General features: G+C 39.8%; 1 protein-coding gene across 9 annotated transcripts in view; it reads left to right on the top strand.

The window, feature by feature from the left end:
* man1a2 (mannosidase, alpha, class 1A, member 2) overlaps window positions 1–23,756 on the top strand; it is a 137,195-nt gene that overhangs the window by 20,866 nt on the left and 92,573 nt on the right. For all 9 annotated transcript variants that reach the window (XM_040148288.1, XM_040148287.1, XM_040148286.1 and 6 more), the window contains 2 exons: window positions 2,403–2,664; window positions 20,187–20,283. In XM_040148288.1, coding sequence (XP_040004222.1) covers window positions 2,403–2,664; window positions 20,187–20,283 — 359 coding nt within the window. The remainder of the gene's footprint in view (window positions 1–2,402; window positions 2,665–20,186; window positions 20,284–23,756) is intronic.

The following is a 23,756-nucleotide window of genomic DNA, read 5'->3' as shown; positions in this document are numbered from 1 at the left end:
AATGATTGGATCCGTGTTAATAGTAGGTCTGAGTAGTAAAGGAAGCATAAAACAACTTTCATCAGAAAAATTTTCCTTTAATATTTCATGGATGATCTTATAGTCAGAAACAGGTAGAGCCTGGTGTCTTCCGACAATAAAAAACATTTTAATTAGATCTTGGTTTCTGTCAGGTTGACAATCCCTCTGAGTCAGGTAGACTCACTTTACCTAAAACATCAACACTTCTAGAACATTTCGACTAATTACGAGACATTTTCATCATAACATGGATAATAAGATAATGAATTTACAAACAGATGATTAATAAATGCAGATGCAAATAATTAAAAAATAAAATGCTTTTTAGGCTTATGTGCTTTCAGTGTGTGATCAGTTTTCTAGATCTGTTCACAATCTAAAGACAAAATGCAAGTTGTTATCGAATCTGCAGCTTCAGTAAACTGGTTCTAACATGCTGGAAGGAAAGCTGACCAGGGCTGCACAGTTAATAACGAAGTGCGGTGGTAACATTCAAACTAACTTTTCCTTTTTTTTTTTTTTGGAGGGTGAAGTAACCCTCAGCGTTGTTCACCACACGTCACCCTCGGCAGCACGAGTGGTTTTAGTTGTAGAGGCAGTCATGGCATTTATGGGATTACTATTTGTATCTACAGTAAAAGTAACACAATATAGTGTTAAAGGCTAAAAGTTATGATTACCATTTCTCTTAATCTCATAGCTATGGTTCTGTACTTCTACAGAAAAATGTGCACGCACGCGTGCGCGAACACACACACACTCATTCTCAGTATTGTTTTCTCCTTTTCCAAGAGATGTTTTAGGGCTGCGGAGGCTTGCAGCTGAGTCCACATGGATCACAGCAGGTCATCAGTTAGTCCCACATTTCCTGTGTTTATCACAGGGAAAGTCTTTATAAACAGACTCATCTGTTTTCAAGATTTCTCATATTTATCGAACTCACACGTTTTAACCTGGTAATTAAGAACGACAACTTAAGCAATACAACAGGATTGATGAAAACATTAGGCACCGACTCATATTTCATGGGAATTTTTTTCTGTTTGTAAAACAGATTTTCTTTTGCACAAATAAAACCATGTTTAAATGTATGTATTGTATGTATTATGTATTCCTCCCACACTGCACCCGTCGATCTGAATATAATAAATACACAGGGTATGACCTATACATACAATGATTAGATTGATTTGGAGTATTTTCCAGCTGAAATACACAGGATATTTCATGTAATGTTTGTGTCCTCGTGTAACAGATATTTGACACGTGTTTTATGCCAGAAATCCACCTCCTGGCCTCCAATAAGCTGCTATTCATCCGTCTGGAGCACAGCTGACATTGTGTAAAATATCGTATTTGTATGTGTCAACATAACATCCATGTGATATTTAAAAGATGATTTGTAAGTAACAGCAGAAGAACAGTACAACGTCATTGTCCTCCTGTCACCTTTGCTCTAGCACCCTGCTGTGTTTGTTTTACTTATCCACATCCTCATGGGGTAGAGTTGAGTCAACATCCTGGGGCTTTTACAACAAGTGAAACCACAGATGATGTTTCCATCTCATTCTGGCTTGCGTCCTCGTTGTGTTACTCTACACCTGTCCTATTTCATTGAACTGATGTAACTGCAGAGTAGTGGGGTGGGAGTGAGTTTTCCCTTTAGAGAGGCAATTACAGACGCACCTGCACTTGATGCAGGACCGTGCTTGACCCCGTCTTTGTGATGCAAACTGTGTTTTAGCTGCTTTTAGTTAAAATGCTGCTGTTAAACGGAGCTTGTCCAAACTGAGCTAACTTTAGCTTTGCTTGCCCCAGCCACAGCGCTGATTGATTAAAAGCGGCGCATGGGGAAACCGGGTTCGTAAATGTATGAATTTTCAATGGGACGCGAGCGGTTCACTTTTCAAGGCCGACGACGTGTGATGTGCATCATAACGGCAACGCCTGGCAAGTCCTACCCCCGAACAGGCACATCTTGGCTTCTGCACCCTGACAACTACTTCTATCAGTATGGTGTGTCAGATGTGTGCTACCTGCCATCTTCAAGTGGCGCAGAGAGAAAGAGAGAAGTGGTTGATGAAGAGAGAGTGTCAAGTTAGAGGTACATGGCTAAGCAGAGAAAATCTCCAACACAGTGGAATATCTGTTTCCCAAAGCTTCAGTGTTCTCAAAGTCCATCTTTAATTAATATGAAATAGAAATTGCTTTGAACACCTTTCTTCACCAAACGTTTCTGCTTTTTTGTGTCCGCCTTGTTTAAAATAACTGTAAGTGGACCCTGAAGACTAGCAGCTACTTTGTGGAAACTATTAGGGATCCAAAGAAAGACTAAAGAATAAAATAAATCTCACCCCCTGCCTTTTTACTGCCTCCTACAGGGAGGAGGAGGAGAGCCTGCGGGACAAGATCCGGGCAGACCATGAGCGAGCACTGCAGGAGGCAAAGGAGAAGTTAAGAAAGTCACGTGAGGAGCTGCAGGCTGAGATTCAGACAGAGAAGAACAAAGTGATGGAGGACCTGAAAAAGAAGGATACAGGGCCTAAACCCTTGCCACCCGTCCCCATGCCCAAAGTGGTGGGCGTCAGTGATGGAGAACCCCCGGAGCCGGACGTCAAAGAGAAACGCGACAAGATCAGAGAGGTAAGATGACCTTCGACCAGTTAAATTTTTTAAATGTCCAGTCGATAGGAAGGTTTGATTCCATTTTTATAGGTATTTATAGGTTCTATTATGTCATGTTGGACCATTTACTCTTCATTGGATTGATGCAGGTTATTTCACTGATTCTTAATGGGGGGGCTGGCTACACACTCTAGACAGCCACATTAGTGGGAGTGTAGCAAGAGCAATGGAAAAAAACATTCAATATCAATATATTTTATTAATTGTCAATAAATGTATCAGTGCGTGAGTCCCTCAGTTTCACCACATAATAAGGACCTCCTCCTTTGGTATACTAGTTCTTTAGAGCTAAAAAAACCTGTACTTTCTTTAACTAATTTTGTATAAGAAAAAGTGTTAAGCAAAAGTTCTAATGTGGGAAATTGATGAGAATTAATGTCTTTTATTAGAGGGAAAGTGCCATTAATACTCTATGGATTTCATGAGAAAAGTAAGTGCCACTGATATTTTTTACATTCAGTGTACGTGTTCGAGTGTGGGACATATGGGGGACACAGGATATTTGGCATTAGTCCACTGTGATTGTTTGGCAAACATCACTAAACCAGAGCCATCAACTCCCCATTCACATGTAACTCTGTGAAGATCATCTTGCATTAGACTGGGGTGAAAAGTTATAGCCACAGGATTTGCGTTTGGTAATATTGAAATCCCCAGAATGTGTGTGCGAGGACCGGTTTGGTCACGTCTATACTCTACTTTTGAATGCATTTCTGTTGCCTGCTGTCTGTCTTGGTCCTAGCTTTTATTGAGGGCAACAGCGAGCTGGACGGACAGTGCCCGTGCAATATGCAGATGGTGCTATCTGGTCCCGCTCTCAGTAGACACTAAGCCAACTCCAGCCTATTGCCCCCCCCCCTGCAAGCTCACCTGCATAATTAACTCATATCGTCTCTCTTGAAACAGCATTTGGAGTCAGACCGCTCACCGCGCATGGGAGCTGGCCTATTCACTCCGAAACTGGCCTTTGTCTCTAAATATCCCCTTTGTTCCCTTCATAATTACCATTCTGAGAGTAGGCCATACAGTCCTAGATGAGCAAGAAAGTAACAGCTGTATGGGCAGGAGCACAGCACACTCCCATTTTCCTGATTTGCTTTTGTGGTTCCAAGGAGAAATCATAATCACCCACTGACATACAATTGTGACTATAAGACTGGAGATGTTTTTTCCCTTTCTTAAAAAAATACGGGCTACTGGCAGACATTTGGCCTGCATTTTGATGTTGTCAAGTCCAGGGAGGAGTATCAGCATCCATCTTCTTGCCGTCGCTTATGTTTAATATAGACAGTGAGCTTTAATTCAGACAGGGATAGTTGTTGAGCCAGACTTTTAATATTTTACTTTCCATGGGATTATACAGTCTGTCTAATCAGAAGTCTGACACTGTCTTTCCTGCATTAGTTTTTAGTATTATTATTGTTTGGTTCAAAATTTGGTCCCTTGCACAGGTCATGACTGCCAAAGGATCAATGATTGCAATCATTTCCTCCGGTTTTAATCATTGCGTTGGGGTTAAACAATCAATTTTGGTTATTTTTCCAATTTTCTAGCTGTGGAAGGCAGTTTTGTACTGTAGCTGTGTGATGGTGCTGTCATTAAAACAGTTACAAACTTTCACACAAGCTGTGCCCTCCTTTTCTTTTTTTAAAATATAAGTAGTGATTTCAGTTATTGACTTTGACTGTGCAGAGTTGTTGTCCCATTATTTGTCAAGTTCTCCGTATTTATTATGAAACCTGCATTGGGCCCACACTTCTTATGCAGTTTTTGGTTGTGTGTTTGTATTCAGTTAGTTGACAGTCTTGACAAGTCAGGGGAAAAAGAGGAAAACATTTTTTTTTTTTTTTTTTTTTTTTTTTTTTTGCTGTGAGTGAAGTGTGGCCCAAAATATGTTAACCTTGAGTGGTAGCACAAAGACACAGACTTGAGGCATTAGGAGAAACCGAGTAGGGGTAAATATCATTTGGTACTATAATACAGAAAGATATTGATCAATTATGTTGGATTCTTCTTGCAAGTTTCATAATATTTCCCAATATTTGATTCTCAGAAAATGATGCAATATGGCTGCATAAACATTTTAACTGACTCATCAGCTAGCATTGGCAAATTGCAGCAACCCAACTACTGCTATAATAATCTGGTTTATTTCGCTTGATCTGGTCGTCAAGATGAGTGATGGTAATTATGAGTCCTGATGATATTTCACTACACTTTTGCATCTTTTTATCAGCATCTTGGTAGTCTTCTTCTGCACCGGGGTTTGTAAATGAAATAGCTGCTGGTTGCTGGTTATGTTAACTGTCGACACTACAGTTTTGAGCTTCTTCAGTCCAACTGAGGGTGCAGAAGTCAGGGAAATTGGCCAGAGTAAGCAGGGAACTTTTGCTGCTCCGTGGACCAGTCATGTCACTCAGGCCCTGTGTTTTCCCAGAAACAGAAATGAACCTTATTTTTATGCCGTCCACATACACACTTCATCAACTGTACAGAGCAATAAAACCCTCCTTTTTCACCACTTTTATTAGCTTAGAGAGCTGTGCTCTTTTGGTATTCTGCTAATTACACAACCTGGACATTAGTGGCCATTAAACCTTTGTCTGGAGATAGAGAGAGCTTTAGGGCAATAAAAGAAAAGGAACGGAATTAATTTGACAATTAACTGTTCCAATACTATTACCTGTCACTTCATGAGGTATTCTTGGCCCAGAGCTGTTGAAATAAGCCGGCTGTTGCAGTTAATGTGCTGTGGTACAAAGGCACAGTTTACTTTCAGTATGGTTTGTTCATCAATAATGTTGGAAAAACACTAGTTAGTCTAGATAATAATGCAGAAATAAAAAGAATGTTTAATCTAATAGTAGCAGGTAATGTTTTCCCCCAGGTTTTCATTAGTCAATGAAGAGTTGTTAATACAACATAGTTATTTATGTTCTATCCTCTCTGACGTATTAAAACAGTAAACTTTGTTCCTGCTTTAGGATAAATGCATACCCTCTCGAATTTAGATGTTAGATTGCTTATTGAAAGTGCTCAACTGATGCCTCGGCATCCTCCTGTATTTTGAATAAAATAGAAAGAAATTTTTATTTGATATCAGCGATAGGTTGATCACTGTTGAAAGGGCACACTAACATTATAGGCCAGATTTTGTTAGTTATGTTTATGTGCTTTTGAACAGTAGTTGAGAACCCGGTTTTTATTTTGTGTCAAAGAATAGAATCCACAGAACCGGTAGAGAAGTGGGTTCCGAAACAGATCCAGATAAAATATAATGTAAATTCAGAATGATGGACCTACAGTAATGTCCTATGACTGATAATGGCTCAATTTATTGGGTATGTAGATTATTTGCTGTGTATTGTGATCTCAGTGATGGTGAAATTGAAGCAGATTTTGCCTCCTCTGCGTCTCATGTGGACTTAGCACATGGACTGTTCTCAACACTACAGGCATTTTAGTTACTAAATAAATCACTGATGAATCTTACAGATGATGTGTGACAGAGCCCTTTTCTAAAGAGACTCGTTTAATCTAAAGCATTGTTTAATAAAGTAATGTAAAAAATAAATAAAAATTTTTTTTTTGATTTTCAGTGGATATAATTAAGTAGTTCATTCATTGTACAGAGTCAGCATTGGCAGCAACAGCCTTGACTAAGACATGAGGACCACCTTCAGAAGCTCAGATATCATCAATGACTTAATGCAGGGAAATGATGCAGACTGCCTTCAATTGACAGCTGATTAGTGGTAATTGCAGTGCAGAATCACATCACCACAGACTTGAAAAGAAAATAAGAATCTTTCAGATCTAAGCCTCATGACCTACTTTGGCTCGTCAGGAGGCAGTACAATGGATGAAGGCCATAGAACTGACTGCACACTTGGATCTCTAGTCACTCGGCTCTGACTGTCGAGTGAAAAGCAAACGATTACAGATTTGTGGCTGGCATTGGAGAGAGTGCGTGCGTGTTTCCCTACAAATGTATGGACTGTGGCTGTAAAGCCCGGATAAATCAATGGCCAAAGGAGTCCTCTTAAAGTCAAATTCAAGTAAAGTCAAATTTTATTGATATAGCCCAATATCACAAATATGTCAAATGGCTTAACAATCTGTCCTTAGACCCTCAAATCAGACAAGGAAAAACTGCCCCCAACAAAACCTTTAACCAAGGGGGGATAAAATGGATGAAATCTTAGGAAGAGCGACTGAAGAGGCGTCCCTCTTCCAGGACTGACAGACATGCAGTTGATATACAGAATAGAGCAACATAGTAGATTTACAGCATTTTAGATTGTCACCAATAATGAAGAATATGATCTGGGAGGAGGTTGAGCAACTTCCAGGTGCTGCTAAACAGACCTGAGCCACATGGCCTCCTCTCCGCCATGAAGACCTGGAAAGAGGTCAGATTACACAAACACACAAGAGGGAACACAAAACACACCATTCATTTGTCAAGGAAAGGAAACAAACACACGAAAGGAGAGAGTAGAAGACAACATGAACACAAGGGAGAGAGAGCAATAAAAAAGGAGAGGCTTGGACTCCTGGATGATGAAGATCCAGATCCAAAACATCTGGATTGAGGCACCGACAGCTGGGAGAGGGAGATAGGTCCCAGGACGGCTGTTCGTCCAGCACAGAGAGCCTGAGTGAAAAGATAGGACATGGAGGAGAAAATAAGGAGAGTGATAGGCACACAGCCTGGACACTCATGTGCTCGAGGGAAGAAACAAAGGAATCAAAGGAATCTCCCACATCCAGCCACTTTTACAAGGCTCATGAAATCATCTCTTTTCTTATGAATTGCAGTATTGATTTGTGCTGAACAATGAGCACTTCTCATCCTCAGACAGCACAGTCTAATTCAGTCTTGAGTCTAACAGAATGAGCAGGTGTAAGAGAGAGACTGTCTGGACAATGTTTGGGTAGGCTAGAAATGTTATGAAGTTGTTTGTTTTTATTTTTTTATTTTGTAAGGCAATCGTGTTTGCTTGTCTAATGCTTGATGATCTCTTGTGAGCCGGCCTTTCGCAGCATGTGGTAGGGAGGTCACATTTGACAACCCATCCCTTCTGCATAAGACATAATGTATACAGTATATATACATTACATATTGCTTTAGATGTCAACAGGATTCCCAGCTGCTAAATTCCTGTAATTCCTATTCCTGTATACTCGCATTAACCTTTAAGAAATGGGACTTATAAATGTGATCTATCGCATGTTTGTGCATTGTTTCCAATATTGTACAGTACCGGTATGCAAAGTACTGCTGTTTAGTATTCTAGATATTTCCACTTTGTAGGAACGATCACAGTAATGCCATGTTGACTTTGTATTTTGTACAGGACGTAATTATGAGCACCCCAGTGGGAAAAAAATGTCCATGGTCCAGATTTGGAGATGTGAGGAAAAAACTACAGCAGTGTCAACAAGCCTCTGGCAGAATGGCTGCAAAGCCACCATTATCGGCATTTACATCTTAATTCAATTACTAAATACAAAGTCAATGTTAACACTAAAAAAATAAATTCTGTTAATGAATTTACATGGCGTAACTACTGGGGGGTTAACTGGGGGTGGTAATCATCTTTCAAGACAACATTCCCAAGATGGAATAACAAGAGGTTTTCCTCTTCTTCCCATTATGCTCCTATTGCATGAATGCAGCAGTAGGGCATAGCTAGAGTGATACTAAGATAAAAGGTTACCAAAGAAATTCTTGATAGGTTCAGAGCCATAGCTAGGGACTACTCTAAGCACAGCTTTTGTGATCATTCAGAGATAGAAAGGCTTAGAAATTGAAAAAATATTGTTAAAGGAATAAAGAAACAGAAGGAGATGAGAAGTAGAGCATATGTTCAGAAAGACCATAGCTCTTTCAAATGGATTAGCACAATAAAGTTTGTCTGAACTGTTCAAACTTCATGTGAAACTGATTCCAAGAACCGAGCACATACTCAGCAGTCTTATCAAATTATCATCCGTATGTTTGATGTACCTGCCCTCCTTTGAAACACGCAGTTTTTCCCTTTTCTTTTGTTCAGTAGAAAAAATTTAACTAAAGAAAACTCAAAAGGCTGGTTCATTTCTAAAATATGTTCATAAGTTCTTTTCCTTTTCCTCCTCTATAATTTCTTTTTGGAGAACATGTACAGCCCTGATCCTTATGTGTCTATTCTCTCTTGAACATTAAAGTAAACCTACCTCAGCCACTGTTATTTCTTCAGTTCTGTTTTTTGTACAGAATTTTGTTTGTTTCCCTTACCCTATCAAATCCTCTCTCCGCCTGTTTAAATATAGTTTGGCCTTGAAAAAAGTACTCCTTTGTCCTTCCCCAGCTCTTTTCATAGTATTTCCTTCCTAGTGTTTTTCAACTACATGATCAGTCTGGGGTAACAGGATTATTTTGTTGCAGCTTATGTTGAGGTCCTGTCACATGCAACAATACCATAGACTACTGCCTAAAAATACCCTTAAGTTCAGTCAGCACCTTAATAACATAATTAAAAAAGTAATAATATGGCTTAACGGAACATCCAAATGGAATTGAGCTACCAGTAACATCTCACCATTTGTCCATGGTGAGAAAGATTTGTGTTTTACCATTCGTAGGGTATGTGACAAAGCAATGCAGCTTAAGTCGTCTTCTTCAGCTGACTTGCCTTTTTACTCCATTAGCAGGGAGAGAGATCATTTCTGATCACATTTTCCTGTGAATTTAAATCAGTAGGAACTAACAGTGATGCAGGAGCTATAATAGCCTCTTCAGCATCAATTCCAGATCACTCATAAGGCATGTAGCGCACTCCTTATTGAGCCTGACTTCTTACAGTTTCTCAACCACTTATTGATGTGTGGAAAAAGGCTATCAGCAGGCAGCAGTTCTCTGTAAGCTCAAACCAGCTGTGGACACAGACAGCAGCATTAACCCACAGTTAAAAATATTTGTCTTTAAAGAAATATTTGCAACCAGTATGCTAGCCAAAAGATGTAGGTGTTGTTTATTATTTGATTTTATCTGCACACAGTTACACCTTGGTCAGGACAAGTATAATTTTATGTATATTATTTACTGTATACACATAGAATTTTGTACATCCAACCCCATGCCAATAGTTTATAGTTTAGGATATTTCATTTTTTAAACGCGGTGAGCAATGGTTGTTTATACCTTGAAATAGTTGTGGGTGAAAAAATCTATTCACTTAAGAGTCACGATTCCTATCTTCTGTGATTCTGAATCGAAGAACTGAAGAACTTAACTTTGTTTGACTGGAGAACTGGTGGTTAATTCCTTCATTGGGTGGAAGGCGGAAAGCGTCCCAATCGTTTTAAGTGTAGGACAGGTATAATGATCCTCACCAATTAGATCTCAGGTGATGGAGAGGGAGTGACAGTGAAACTGGCAGAGGACAAGATCACCCTGCAATGGCTTTCTGTCCCTGCAGAAGACCAGCTCTATCTCCAGCTTTGTTTCAACTGCTAATACAACAGAAAAGACTGTATAAAACCAGGGTCATCCTTTTTCTGGCTAAATCGGTTAACAAGATTACAGGACTGACAGTGAAATAAGCTTTCACAGTTTTTTCCCCTTATCATCCCCCTATATATAATATATGTATGTGGCCACCTACGGGGGAAAATGTGTGTGAGTCTTTTTCGGTGTATCATGAATTAATAGGTTGAAACTTGTGCCACATGCAACATTTTTTTGCATGGGAGTGTGTGTGCAGGGCAGAAAAAAATTTATGCTTTCAGTAACTCTGATGTCTGACATATCAGATTAGGCTGCCAAAGAGCAAGATGGAGGGCTGCAATTGGGATTTGGTTCCTGCATGTCCTAAGGGACCCACCATAAAAGGTGCGTTCGTGAGATACTTGATTTTTATGTGGAACGTAGGATTAAAAACTAAATTTAACATATGAAAATAAGGTATCATTTGTCATTGCCATAACCTGTTGGTGCAGGGCCACTAGTAGCTGAGCCAGTTAATGTATGTAAAGGAGTGAAATGAATGAAAGAAGCCAGAATGTGTTGAAAGCCTAAACTTTTTATTTTCAGCCGTAATAAATGCATATTTTGAGATTCCTCAGTGCTTCTCTTACCATAACTCAACCAAGAACCCACAATTCTCAATCAGCAATCAGAAAACATAAATACAGGAATCAAACTTGATGTTTTCTTTGCCACCCAGCTGAAATCAAACTTGTGTGTTAAGCCAATGTAAACATAACACTTCCATGTTGCTTCTTCACAAACTTGTCAATCATTGCAAAGTCTTCATTGTGAAGCAGCTACAGAGCTGCATCTTGCCTGGGGTGGCAACAGCAGAGACTTCTTACTCTTCAGTGCATAAAAATAGCATTGGAAAAGTGTGGATGCACATTAAAAACCCAACACATTATCATGGTGAGCAATGCCTTTTACTATTTCTGTTGTATGGAAACTTTTAGCCGCACTTGGACGGGCCAACACTGGGTCTTCCATACTCTAAAAGTGAAACATTTTTACAGAAATTTACACTGGTTTATGACTGGTATAGTGATCCTCACCAATTAGATCTCAGGTGATTTAGAGGGAGTGACAGTGAAGTTGTAAATCAGAACTGGTCTTTGTAAATCAGAGCTGGTTTAGATACCCATTCTAGCCATGTGTGGGTGATTTGGGCCAAAACTAGGGATGTGCGTTAATAGTCGACTAAACAATTAAACGTTGCTACCCTTGCTAGTCAGCACAAGAAATACTAATCATTTAAACTAATTATTGATATATTATTAATGTATAACGCTGGTTAACTGTTACATCTAAGATGTAACGCAGCCGCCCGTCACTAACTGGGGCTGCAGCCCCCCTATCCCCGCACTAATGCCCGGTTTTTGTAGGCAAGCAAGGTGGAAAGTGGGACAGAAGACATCTGATAAAAACCAGTGTGGTTTGGCAGTATTTTGATCTAGAAAAGGAAAATAAGGTTGTATGTAGGCTGTGTCTGAATAAACTGGTATATAACCATTTGACAAGACCAATGCCTAACCGCATTCAGCACAAGCATGTAGACTTATCTTGCAAGGAAAGAAGGCTGCCGGTGCTAGCCCTGCTAACATCAACACTAGGCAAACCAATTTGACATGCAGTGTTTCCCTTTAATCACTTAGACTTAAGACGGCCTGCCAGTCTAATTTGGACGCTCACGTGCTCGAGCCTTTTACGTCATTTTACATTTCTCATAATTATATAAAAGATCTCTAACATAATGTTAGGTAAAATATAAATATTGAAACTCTTATGCTTTACAGTTACTGTTCACATTTGTCTCATTTTGTAATGGTGCCAGCGGCTGTCACCATGCCAAATTTAAATCAATTCAAAGACCAGATAAAATACGAATAGGAGAAGCCATCAGCCAAGTGGTTGTCATAATATGGTATGCATACGGTAGTGCATGCAGAGTTCTCATAGGACCCTGCCGATATCTGCCTATTTGGACAAAAAGCACCGGTTTTCTAAGCATACTGCAAGTAATTGCATGAATTTTGAAGAAAATCTTCTGGAAGAAAATGCTCCCGTGATATTGGAAAACTGTGGTTGCTGTAATTTAAAGTTTTTCATCAGTAATTATTAATTTTTAACAGAAAAAAATAATGTTTTTTGTTGGGGACATTTTTTATGTTAAAACCAATGTAAATTAGGTATTTGAATAATAAAAGGTTCCTCCCACTTTGCCTGTTTTAACCAAAAATTAATTGCAAATGTTACATATTAAATCTGTATTACAGGCTTTAGTGGAGGACATGAATTAGAATGTGATTAAACATGCAGGGAACTTAAAGCACAGGTATAGATTTAAAGAAAAAAACAAAAACGATGGTAGTATCTGTTTTGACATATCAAATGAGCAAAATACCTTGGTAAACTTGGTGAATCCCGTATTGTCATAAAGGGGTCTTGTTCACTGATTGGAATGAACATTATCCTGTATAGCAGTGATTCTGTATTAAAAGGAAAGCTACCTATAAACAGTCCAGCAAAATCTCAACTCGGTATTAACGTCTTTGGTTTCTTATCATTGTCACTTGGATTAAAATGTGGCCTTTTATACATTCTCATGTTGCCTTGAATAAAATGTATAAAAAAAAATTTGATCCAAAAATTGGTAGAACTGTTGATTAATGAGAGTAGAGAATTGTTAGAGTTGTATGTAGGTTCCATTCATTACACTGGGGTAACTGTATCTTAAACCATGATCTAAAACTCTTGGCTTGGAAACTGTATGAAATCAGCCTTTTCTAGACTCTTTTACTGTCTTGATATCATGGGGAATATATTACCACCCTCTGCCCAAGTACCATGAATGTATTTACTGCAAGAAGCAATTCAGATGTCAGAGTCTCACTACCCTCATGCATCTTCTAAAATGCCTTCCATTAGGCCAGATAGAAAATGTCCACGGGGTGAGTTGAAAGGAGATGAGAAAAGTCGAGGGCGGGTGGACGGGTGCTTTAAATCAGTCAAACTGACTCTGGAGGTCGCTCAGAGCAGCACATACAGTAGGTTCAGCTCAGCTCTCCATCTCCCCAAACCTCCAAAAGCTAGTCACTGTCTGCCTCTTCTGTTGGGGCTAAGCTGATTTTTACATTTTTTTTTTTTTTTTTTTTTTTTTTTTCCCCAAACAATGGCAAAAGTAATGGCCTTGCTCTCAGCTGCTGGCTTGAACGGGATTTATGAATATTTTAGTGCCCTGTGGTTGTCTGTGTCCGTACATTGTAATTGTGTGTGTGTGTGTGTATGAGACTGTAGCACATCAAGGATAAGTGTGCATGAATCGCAACCATTGGTCCTTTGGGAAGGAGATGGCTGGGGGCAGATTGTGCCTCTTTTCTAGAGCAGGCAGCAAGCAGGCATTTGGCTGGCACTGTGAAGGTCACATCTCCTAATAGACTGTGCAGTCTTGTTGGACATGAAGATGACTGCCAAATTACCAGCTGTCAGCTGAGTTTTTAAAATTTATATTAAAACATCTGAGTATTGTGCATAAACGATATGCAACAAGGCACTATGTCCTTGGCATTAATGCATAATTTCAATTATAGGTTCTTGTGTATATTAGAATATGTTGTCGTATTTTCGTAAAAACAATTGCCGAGCAGTCTTAATGAAGCCTTTCTTATGTGTTTACAACAGGTTGAGTGTTAATTTGTTGTGGTTGACCCTGGGCCAGCATTAAGCATAGAGATATTTCTGAAAAGCAGCAGTGCAGTAAATATGTGACTTATCTCACACTTGCACATTATAGCACCATTTTGGCAGACTTATAATTCAGTCTGCTCTTTGGACGGCATTTTGAAATTTTTAAACCAATGAAAACAAAATGCAAACAAATTCATCAAATGAGAAACACCACGGCCTTTCTCATCAAGCCCAGCACCATGTTTGAGGCTTCATGTTTCCCTCTCAAGCTTGTCAATTGGTAGGGACAGGGAGGGGAAGAGAGGTTTTTAATCTCCCTCAGACTCTGACCTTAATAACACGGGGCAACTCCTGGGCTGCCAATTCGTTCCAAAGCGAGCTCGAGCGTATAATGTAGCATGATTAATACATTTACAGCAGTAGTATAGATTCTGGGCCACATAGAATTAGGCAAATCACTAAAAAAGGAGGTAATGGACGTCCACAGTGACAGTTTTCACAATCTTCTCAGGCACAACATAAGACAAGGCATGATTTATTAAATTGGTGCTATGGTCCTCAGGCACAGATAGCATATTGTGAGTGTGAACATAGATGTGTCTGAACTGGGGACAGGACCGACTGAGATAAATTTACCGATTGATAATGATGATACAAGTGTGACTTTAGGGTCACCTCCAGACACCAAAGAAGGCCTGGCCTCACAATGACAGATAAAAATAGCAATGTGTCTCTTTTTGAGTCAATGCGACAAATTCCTATTAACTGTAAGGTAGCAAACGCTAGCCCTGAGTAATAGTCCTGCATCATTACATCACATAAGTTGACTGACTCCACTTGATGGAATGTAGCTTTTTTACTTTCTCTCTGATCAGTATAAATAAACTGAGATGTCATCCACTTACTATCCAGATGCACTGTAATTTACTACACAATTTCAATAATCTGTTTATTACCCCATCATTTGGCCATACCATTTGTAACAGTATAAAATGGATGCAAGTTATCATGCACACAACACCACTGCATATTAACCACAGAGTGTACGCTTCCCTTTATCACTATCACAACAGCACATGGACCAAAAGATCAAGAACAATGGAGGAAATGTGTGCTTCATCCATAGTTTCATGCAGATGCAGATAATTTCATTTGTAGATACAATTATCTGCAGACTATGCAGGGTGACTGATTTTCCTTGAAGTGGCAATCTGAACAACATGTCAGAACAAAACATGTCCATGAATATGAGCAATGTGCCCCGGCCTCAACACAAGTAGCTCTTGTGGTGGCTTAAAAAGGGAAAAACCCAGTAATTAACAGGTGGCTAACGTAATAAGAAAAAACAGCAGTGACTTTGCACAGCCAGTAACTATGCATCTGGGTGAAGACATGCTGATCAGGGTCTCTCCACACTGTTGAAGAAGATGCTTTAAGGCATAGGTAAAAAGAAAGGGTTCAATGTAATGCTAAGCCCAAAATATTTCGACTAAAACAGTATCCTAAAGATGTACTGCAGGAGTCACAGGAAAGCAGAGCAAATGGAGCACACACAAATATACATAGCGCTGCTGAGCAGTTTGATAAGCTCTTCGGCATTTAATGAAACTCTGCCTTCAAAACCATAGTAAAATGTATGAATACTTAAATTGATAATAGCTTTGACTCCAGGCACTAAATAATTGCTGTTTCACAGACGTATGCCGCACATAAATCACATTCTATTGAAATTATGAGGGGGAAAAATTGTACACAGAGAAATACAGGATATATTTACCATCCAATATTTAAAATATACTTTTAAGTAGAATTTAGGCTAAGCCGCCTAAACCTAGTATAAAATATTTGTTTTTTAATTTTTATTTTAAGGTGTTTCAATGTGTATAGCAACATTTTTTCAGCATATCTGAAACTTTTGTAACTTCTCCTTTACAAGGAGCAGTGTTGGTAGTCATCTTGCAGGTTTCAGTGGCCCATTTGCTGCAGAAAAAATGCATTTACAAAAACATTTATCAATGTTTTACCTAAGTAAATGTTGCTTATTTCTGAATTTGAAGTGCTTTGTGCCTCAGGGATTGGAAACAGTGGAATGTATAGTAAACCAGGACAGGTACTAATGAAGCACTGTTTTTAAGACTTTTTAAGCAGCAAAACTCCACCAAGTTAGACTGTTGCAGTACAAAACTCCAGGGATAAACTACACACATCGAAGGGTATTTGGATAAAACTAAAAACCTCTTCGTCTCAGTATTGGTTTTGGCAAAATTGCCATTGTAAACCTAAAGCAACTGCACACTAGGCTGTCCATTTATTGACAGTGCGGAAGACCCCATGCTATTACAAATTGGTGAGATGGGATTTGGAAGTAAAAAGGGGTATTTTACTGTATAGGAGCTCGAGTAATTATCTGTTGTTGGAAACCAATGTAGAAACATGATTTCAGTGTTATAAGAAGGGGGCAGGTGAGTGAGATTGGGTCGGTCATTGAAATGTTCAAGTAAACATGCTGTGTGACAAATGATGGAAAAGGTCCACAACACCTCCAGGCTTTGGCATATGACAGACACTCAATCTTACCACCAAAACCAATGCATATTAAGTTACTCGCACACTGTGAATGCAGATCATACTAACAAGTAATTGAATGCAATACTAGGCCTCAGGAGAATGCACCGGTTTGATAATTTCACAATAATGGAACATGCAGACTTACCTTTATTGTCTTGAGTCTATATGCACTCCATAGTTCCAGCTAAATCTTAGTAGCTCTGTGGTGGCAAACTTAACAAAGTGGTTTCTGGTACTTGGTAACATAAGTCATTTCAAAACAAAATCTTAGCTGCAGTTATTAGTCATTTTAAATAAATGATATTGGAACGTTAATGTTGCTTTCTTGGAGATGCATGTTGAGGTGTTTTCTCCACTCAAAGTTATCCATGAACCATCCCCCTCATTAACATTGCTCCTGCCGAAAGCTTGTCTCAGGGTAAACTTTTATAGCACCTGATGGCTTGTATCTCAAAGTGTTGAACAAGAAGAGGGAATTTCCTAACTGCTCAGATTTAGCCATACAGTAGGCTTTAAAACCAAAGCAGCGAGCTAAAACAGAGTTGGGTAATAATTGTCTATGATTTTGGCAATACCATTCTGCATTGCTGATGAGGTTCAGTCCTAACTGTGAAATGAACCAGCCACTTTTGTCAATGCAAACCCATTTTTCCACTCCTTTCCTTGTTGTTCTCAAGATGCAAGAGGTTGCTGTCGGAATCAATCATAAAATTTTGTAGCTTAATGTCCAATTAGTATTCCAAGGTCCTTTTTAAATAAGCAGTTTGTCAACATTGTCGAACACCATACACTGTTGCACTTGTCCTTCGCATATGGGCCAATCAAAATCTGATGAAGCATCCAATCGACACAGATCAGAGGGAGCCAGCCAAAGCTTAAGTGTCCGTGTCATGGTGCGTAGTAATTTGATTTATAATTCACAGTGTGTGCATGGAGTGCGTCATGGAAAGCCATGTGGCCAAGTATACGATGAAACTCTTGGCCCTTGTCTTTATTAGCTTGGCTGCCTGCCTTTTCCAAAGAGAGAAAGAGACAGAGAGAGAGAGAGAGAGATGGAGGAGGATCTGGATACTCATCCCCACATGGTGGCAAAAAAAAAGGCATAGCTTGGTGAGAGTGAAATAAAAGGTGGCTAATATGTCATCTAGTGCACTAGCTTCATTGTTTCAGATTCTTTTCACCAAAAGTTCAGTAACTTTAGATTCCCAAGAACTAATGTCCAGGAACGACGGTTGCCTTCTAGGTCATTTCTATGCAAAGCAATATGACATGATGACGAAACAAACTAGAAGCAAAACAATGTGTATAACAGTGCTGCAAAAAATGCTAGTGTGGTTGACCAATCGGCATCGTTCAGCGATTCAAGCCATACCCTGAAAGTTCCTGAACCTATATAAAGTACTAGCCCTTGAGCAGGGACTTTTTTGGGGGTAAAATTATCTCCCCAGAACTTAATTTAGAACTTGGCACCTCCAGGGGTAAATGCAGGTAGGGGAACTGAGTTCCTCAAAAGGTACCTGTTCCCTGCTTAAAGTTCCTACGGTGGAAACCCACGTTTTGTCTCTACTATACTGCCTTGGGCAGCAACATCAGAATTTTTTTTTTGCACTGAGCTCTTAGGATCTCTTGCCATATTGCAAAATGGAAAAAGTTATACAGGAACAGATGCACAAACACACACAGCCTGGCTGTTATATAGATGATCCACCTGAGCATCTCATAAATTAAATTCAACCCGTACGACAGGTACAGGTGAATGGTCATGTCACTAACTGCAGGTAGCACACTCACGCACTTAAATAGATCTACATATGCACTCGCGCTGTACACTCTCCACTTATTCTCCACTCTTCTCTCCTAGTTCGTTAAGTAAGTAATCCCCATTGCAATTATCCATCCCTTTTAACAGTTAAGTTAATCAGCACACTTTGCAAACTGTGTATCTCTAAAATTACTTGCCGTCCTCTCAAGTTTGTGTGTGTTTGTGGGCTCCCCGACTTATGTAGTTAACATTCAAGAGGCAGACAGGAAACATGGGGAGAGAAAAAGGGCAGGACATGCAACAAAGGTCTCTGGCCAGAATCGAACCGTGTACATTTCAGTTATGTGGCATGCACCGTAACTGTTCTGCTACCATAGCGTCCACGAAAGAGTTATGTTGTAAACCAAAAAAAATCTAAACCTAAAAAACTAAAGTTCAGCAGGAACCAAACAGAGAGGCATCCCCCTTTCAGGAGTGTCGGTCATGTAAAGAAATGATAAAGTTGTTACTAAAATATTGATAAAAATTGAGCTTCAATAAAACGAAATATACACGATAAGAAAAACGGTTGCAGTCTGATGCAGGGCAACAGTGCCAACATCACTAGCATCAAGGTCATCAATGAAATGATATGACAAGCCGAGAGGCATGTAGAGACAGAGAGGCTGGCAGATGGACAAACAGGAAAGCTGCCAGGTAGACCGACAGAGCAATATAGAGAAAGGAATCAACAGATGTCCAGAGAAACAGACAGTGACTGACACGACCACATAGACAGGAAATGTAATTTTCTGAGGTTGTCACCGCCACTTGAGAAAGGACTGTGGAGGAGGAAAAGAGGTTTGAAATTAAAAGAGAGCAGCATCTCTTCAGCAAAATCTGGCACCTTTTCCTTCGTCGGCTATGTCATCCTCTCTGTTTGCCCTGGAGCGCCTCCTCTCAGCATCAGCCCCCATGTCTGGGCTCATCTCACAATCTCCTGCTGTTTTTATCCTTATCCCCCTCCCAAAGCGTATCTCTTGCAGCCTCCTTTCAAAGGTCATATGAAGACTAGAATCTTATTTTGTTCTAGCCGGTAGACCGACGTCGACATGGGCGAGGAGGAGGGAGAGAAAGCATTGCACTAAAGACAATAAAGACAATGTGCTGAATGTGATTATCATCATACCTATATTTGTGTGTTCTCTCCTTCAAGCCACAAAGGCTTTGTGTGTGATGCGGCAGCATCATCTTCCAGATTAAAATCTTTGGGGTTATGCCCTCCCTTCATTTCTGCCAGACCGCCAGTGATTTTGTGTTTGTGCCGGGGTGGACTGTGAGTCTTGTCCTATGAATAAAAGAAAACATGAATCAAGGTGATTTCCTTTTTTTTTTTTTTTCTTAGCAGTTGAGTGACTAATTGATTCAGTAATAGCTCTGCCCTGATGTGTGGAACGATTTTAAGAATGCGAGAAAAACAAAGACCCGAGCCAAAATAAATGGGTTTTTAACAGGATAGGAAATTACCAACTTTTTCTGCCTCGTCAGTAAGACTTCATTATAAGACCTAAATGTATCATCTGGCTTATTTGGCAGGAATCTGTGATCACATTTCAGTTACTTTTATTCATCTTGATGACTGAGTAACAAAGACCAGAGTATTTTTTGTTCTGCCATGAATTTATTTGTTGGTCCCTTAACTAGTTTGAGTGACAGCTTGGCTAACAGCTGTTGCAGCTGAAATCACATTATGCCAAAATTGTATGACATAATTATATATTATATCAATGGGAAAAAAATGATGATGCTAATACATCGCTATCCAGCAATCTCTATTGAGCCATTATGTGGGGCAGAGTCATATGATTTGCAGAATTTGTGGCTGAGATGTTAGACTCTCGCCTCGCCAAGTTCGGTGACTTCACCATCTTCTAATATACTCTTTTCTTTTGTTTGTTTTTTTTTTTTCAGATGATGAAGCATGCATGGGACAGCTACAGACAGTACGGCTGGGGTCATAATGAGCTGAAGCCCCTCGCCAAGAAAGGACATTCTACAAATATCTTTGGTAAGCCAGACAAACCCCTCTATCCCACTGCTGTCTGTGCCCATTGGCAGTTTGCTTACACGGTTGTAAATCACACGTGGATGCATGCATGAATGCACACACACACATCGTCTTGCTCACACTCAGGCACGCGTGCACACACACGCACACACACACACACACACACACACACACACACACGCCCTGCCTATTTTCTTGTGGACAAGGTTATGTGATAATGCCTCCGGCTGGATTCATATCACTTGGGGGGAAGAGTGCTTGAGAAGAGAAGCAAAAGATCACTGAAACAACAAGCAGAGAGCCGACATCACTGAAACATCAGATAAAAGATAATCAGAAAATGTATTTGAAGTATTGGTAATGCTCTCAGGTTAACAATAGTTAAACTTGAAAAAATCTGTCACAGTAAAATGTTAAAATGTTAGATTTTGCATTAGACGGTGAGAGTTAAAAGTGTTTTTGAGGTTTTATCAGCGTCCAGTCATATGGGAAATTTCTGTTTGAAGAGAGAGAAATTTTGCCATTGGCAGTGATCATTTTTCCCACAGAGAGGTCAGGCCACCGCAGCCTCTCATCATCTGTGATTTGTGTTTTGGAGGGTGTTTTTTGTTTTTGTTTTTTCTTTTTTCCATCTCTGCAGCTGCCATCTATGATAACACAGATCACACAGCTTGGACCGCACTTGTCATGGCAGGAGAATTTTCACACCTTTGCAAATTGTCTCAGAACACTTCCGGAGCAATTACAATATCACTGACCTTTAAAAGACTCACTTTGACCGAGGCAGAGGATTTGACTTTGTGCTCAAATCAAGTATTTTTCATAGAAATCAAATGATAGCTTGATAGATAAACAAAAAAACAATACATGGAAAAGTAGACTCTGAATATCCTATTATTAGTTTAAAGTGAGTGTAGACCAGGGGCCTGTACCACGAAGCGAGATTAGTGGGTTTTCCAGCTCTCTCTGGGCTTAACTCAGGGTTTTTCGGTATCACGAAGCTGGCTCACTTTTGAACTTTTAACCGAGGTAGATCATCATGGTAACCTATGCTGCACGCCTAACCTGCTGGGGAGCAGGTTAACTTCGGAGGATCAGATTTAAACCCCTCAACAGCCCGATTACCGACCAATCAGATCGCTGTAATAACTGAGTCATCATTCCTGCAGGATCCAGACATGGACCAAAGAGTTTACAAAGTGACAAATAATTAAGAGCAGTAGATGTTTTTATAGATCAGTTGAATCATTTCGCTGTTCCAGGTTTTCCATGCGTCACTCTGGTTCTAAAACAGCGCTTCTAACAAACACAGTGATAAATGTGATAAGTGTTTATTACACTAAAAAGCCCCATAATGACTATTATATCTGCATCTTAATTGCACAAAATTCTATCATTCCCGCCAGGATTCCTGCCAGTCTCAATGCTTTTAAAATCTCATGCCGTCACTGCAGCTCAGAATAACAAGACGAGACTTTGTGATGCTAATTGGAAATAAAAACTAAACCTTCTGTTGTTTTTTATTGGAAAAATAATCCCCACACTGTTAAATATTTCCCTTGATTCTAAATGCAACATGTCTGATGTCAGATGTCAGATATCTCCTCCTCTGTCTTCCTCTCTCCTCTTCTTTCTGCCTTGGCAGCAGTAGTTTGTTCATCATCACACAAAAAGCAGCAGCTTTGTATTTACTTATTTACAGTATATCCTTAGCCTTACTTTAATATTTGGAAGTTATTTCTGGTGTTTCTACAGCTTCTTATTATATTCTAGTTATGTGATCATATTGTTTACATTTCACCTAGTGGAATATCTAAAAGTAAAGTACACATAAAAGAGGCATTTGACTATACATTTGACATTTGACACAATGGTTTAAAAAGAAACGACAATTTAGCATTAGAGTTCAGAAGCTTGATGGAGGCTAGAACAAACGATAGCGTCGAGTGGTCTGATTTACACTTCGGCACTGTGAGTCTTCCTCTTGATGGCAGAGGTTTGTTTTCAGAGGAGAGCGGAAGTTGAGAGTCCTCTGTGATTTTTTTTTTTTTTTTTTTGTTGGTTGTTTCGTGACTGCCTGCTTGTAAGGGCTCTGTATGGGCTCGTATTCATTCTTTCCTATTACCCTCAAAGCCGTTCTGTGCATACTGGCAGGCATGCTTTTCAGTTGCCCAAACCATGCTGTAATTCCATATCTAACGATGCTCTCTAGGATTGCCTGGTAGAACGTCAGCATGATCGGGCTGCTCACGCCACACAACCTCAATCATCTTAGAAAGTAGGTTGAAGGTTGAGAAGGTTGACATTGTGGACACCTATGTCTCTCTTGCCTCGGCTCAAAGACCATCTCCTGTGTTTTGGTGACATTTAGAACTTCATGAAGGCGTCTATCTCATTGTGATACACAGAAGGGTCCACGTTGTTGTGGAGAGGGCCCAAAATCACAGTATCATCGAGAATTTTGTGACATAAGTATTGGGATGTAATTTCCTGCAGTCATCTGTGTACAGTGTAACGAGTATTGGTGATACCACACAACCTTGTGGGACCCCTATATTGCTGTGTTTGGCCTCTGACAGTGTCCCATTGACCTTCAGTTGCTGTGTCCTATCAGCTCCTAGATACAGATACAGCTCCTCCTCTTTCACATGGACGCGCTCGTAGCTGGATAGGAGAACCAAGAGTTAACCGAGCCAGTTGATAACCAGCTTCATCACACCCGTTATCCAGGACGGCTCAGTGAAGCAGATAACCCCAACAGAGCCTGACTAAGCTGAACTATACCACAAGGTGTTACGCTATAGGCCCGTCGGCCTGTACAAACATGGAACGAATCATTAGTTGAGAAGTACCCGAATGGATCCTCATTTTTTCAGTCAAATCACTGCACTTTCTTTTAGCTGCATCATTGTGCACAGAGCAAGGCAACATGGCAGGCTATAAATATTTCCAGCATTTTTTCACCTTTTCCCAGTGTCGACATTGCCAACACTCAAGAAAATCAGCTTTTTTTTTTTTTTTTTTTCTCCACGCTTGCTCAGCTCCTTGGCCTACTCTGCAACTATGCCTTCTTCTCCCCTCAGGCAACAGCGTGTCTTCTTCTGTGGTCTTGTATCTGGCACAGTGGATAAGGACAGGCCGCAGACCCGGCTTTGTAACGATAATATTAATGAACACATTTCCTGGTGAGCACTGGCTGGATGAAATGGCTGTGTGCGCGGCTGGCATTGAATGACAGACATCATATGAGTTGGCTGTGTGTTTTTGTTTTATTGTTATTTAGTGTGCTCACTCTAAATTAAATGACTAATGAGATAAATAAAACATAGCATTAATATATACATATAAATTGATGTGTTGGTTATTGTAAATTAAAATTTGGAATAATCAGTACTTAGATTGATGTCAAAAATCCTGTACTGGACTTTGCTTGCGAGTGTGAATCCATGCATGTGAAGATTATTGTCTTATTA

This window comes from Xiphias gladius, chromosome 16 (genome assembly GCF_016859285.1).
Source record: "Xiphias gladius isolate SHS-SW01 ecotype Sanya breed wild chromosome 16, ASM1685928v1, whole genome shotgun sequence".
Taxonomy (NCBI): domain Eukaryota; kingdom Metazoa; phylum Chordata; class Actinopteri; order Istiophoriformes; family Xiphiidae; genus Xiphias; species Xiphias gladius.
This window is presented reverse-complemented; position numbering and strand designations above follow the sequence as displayed.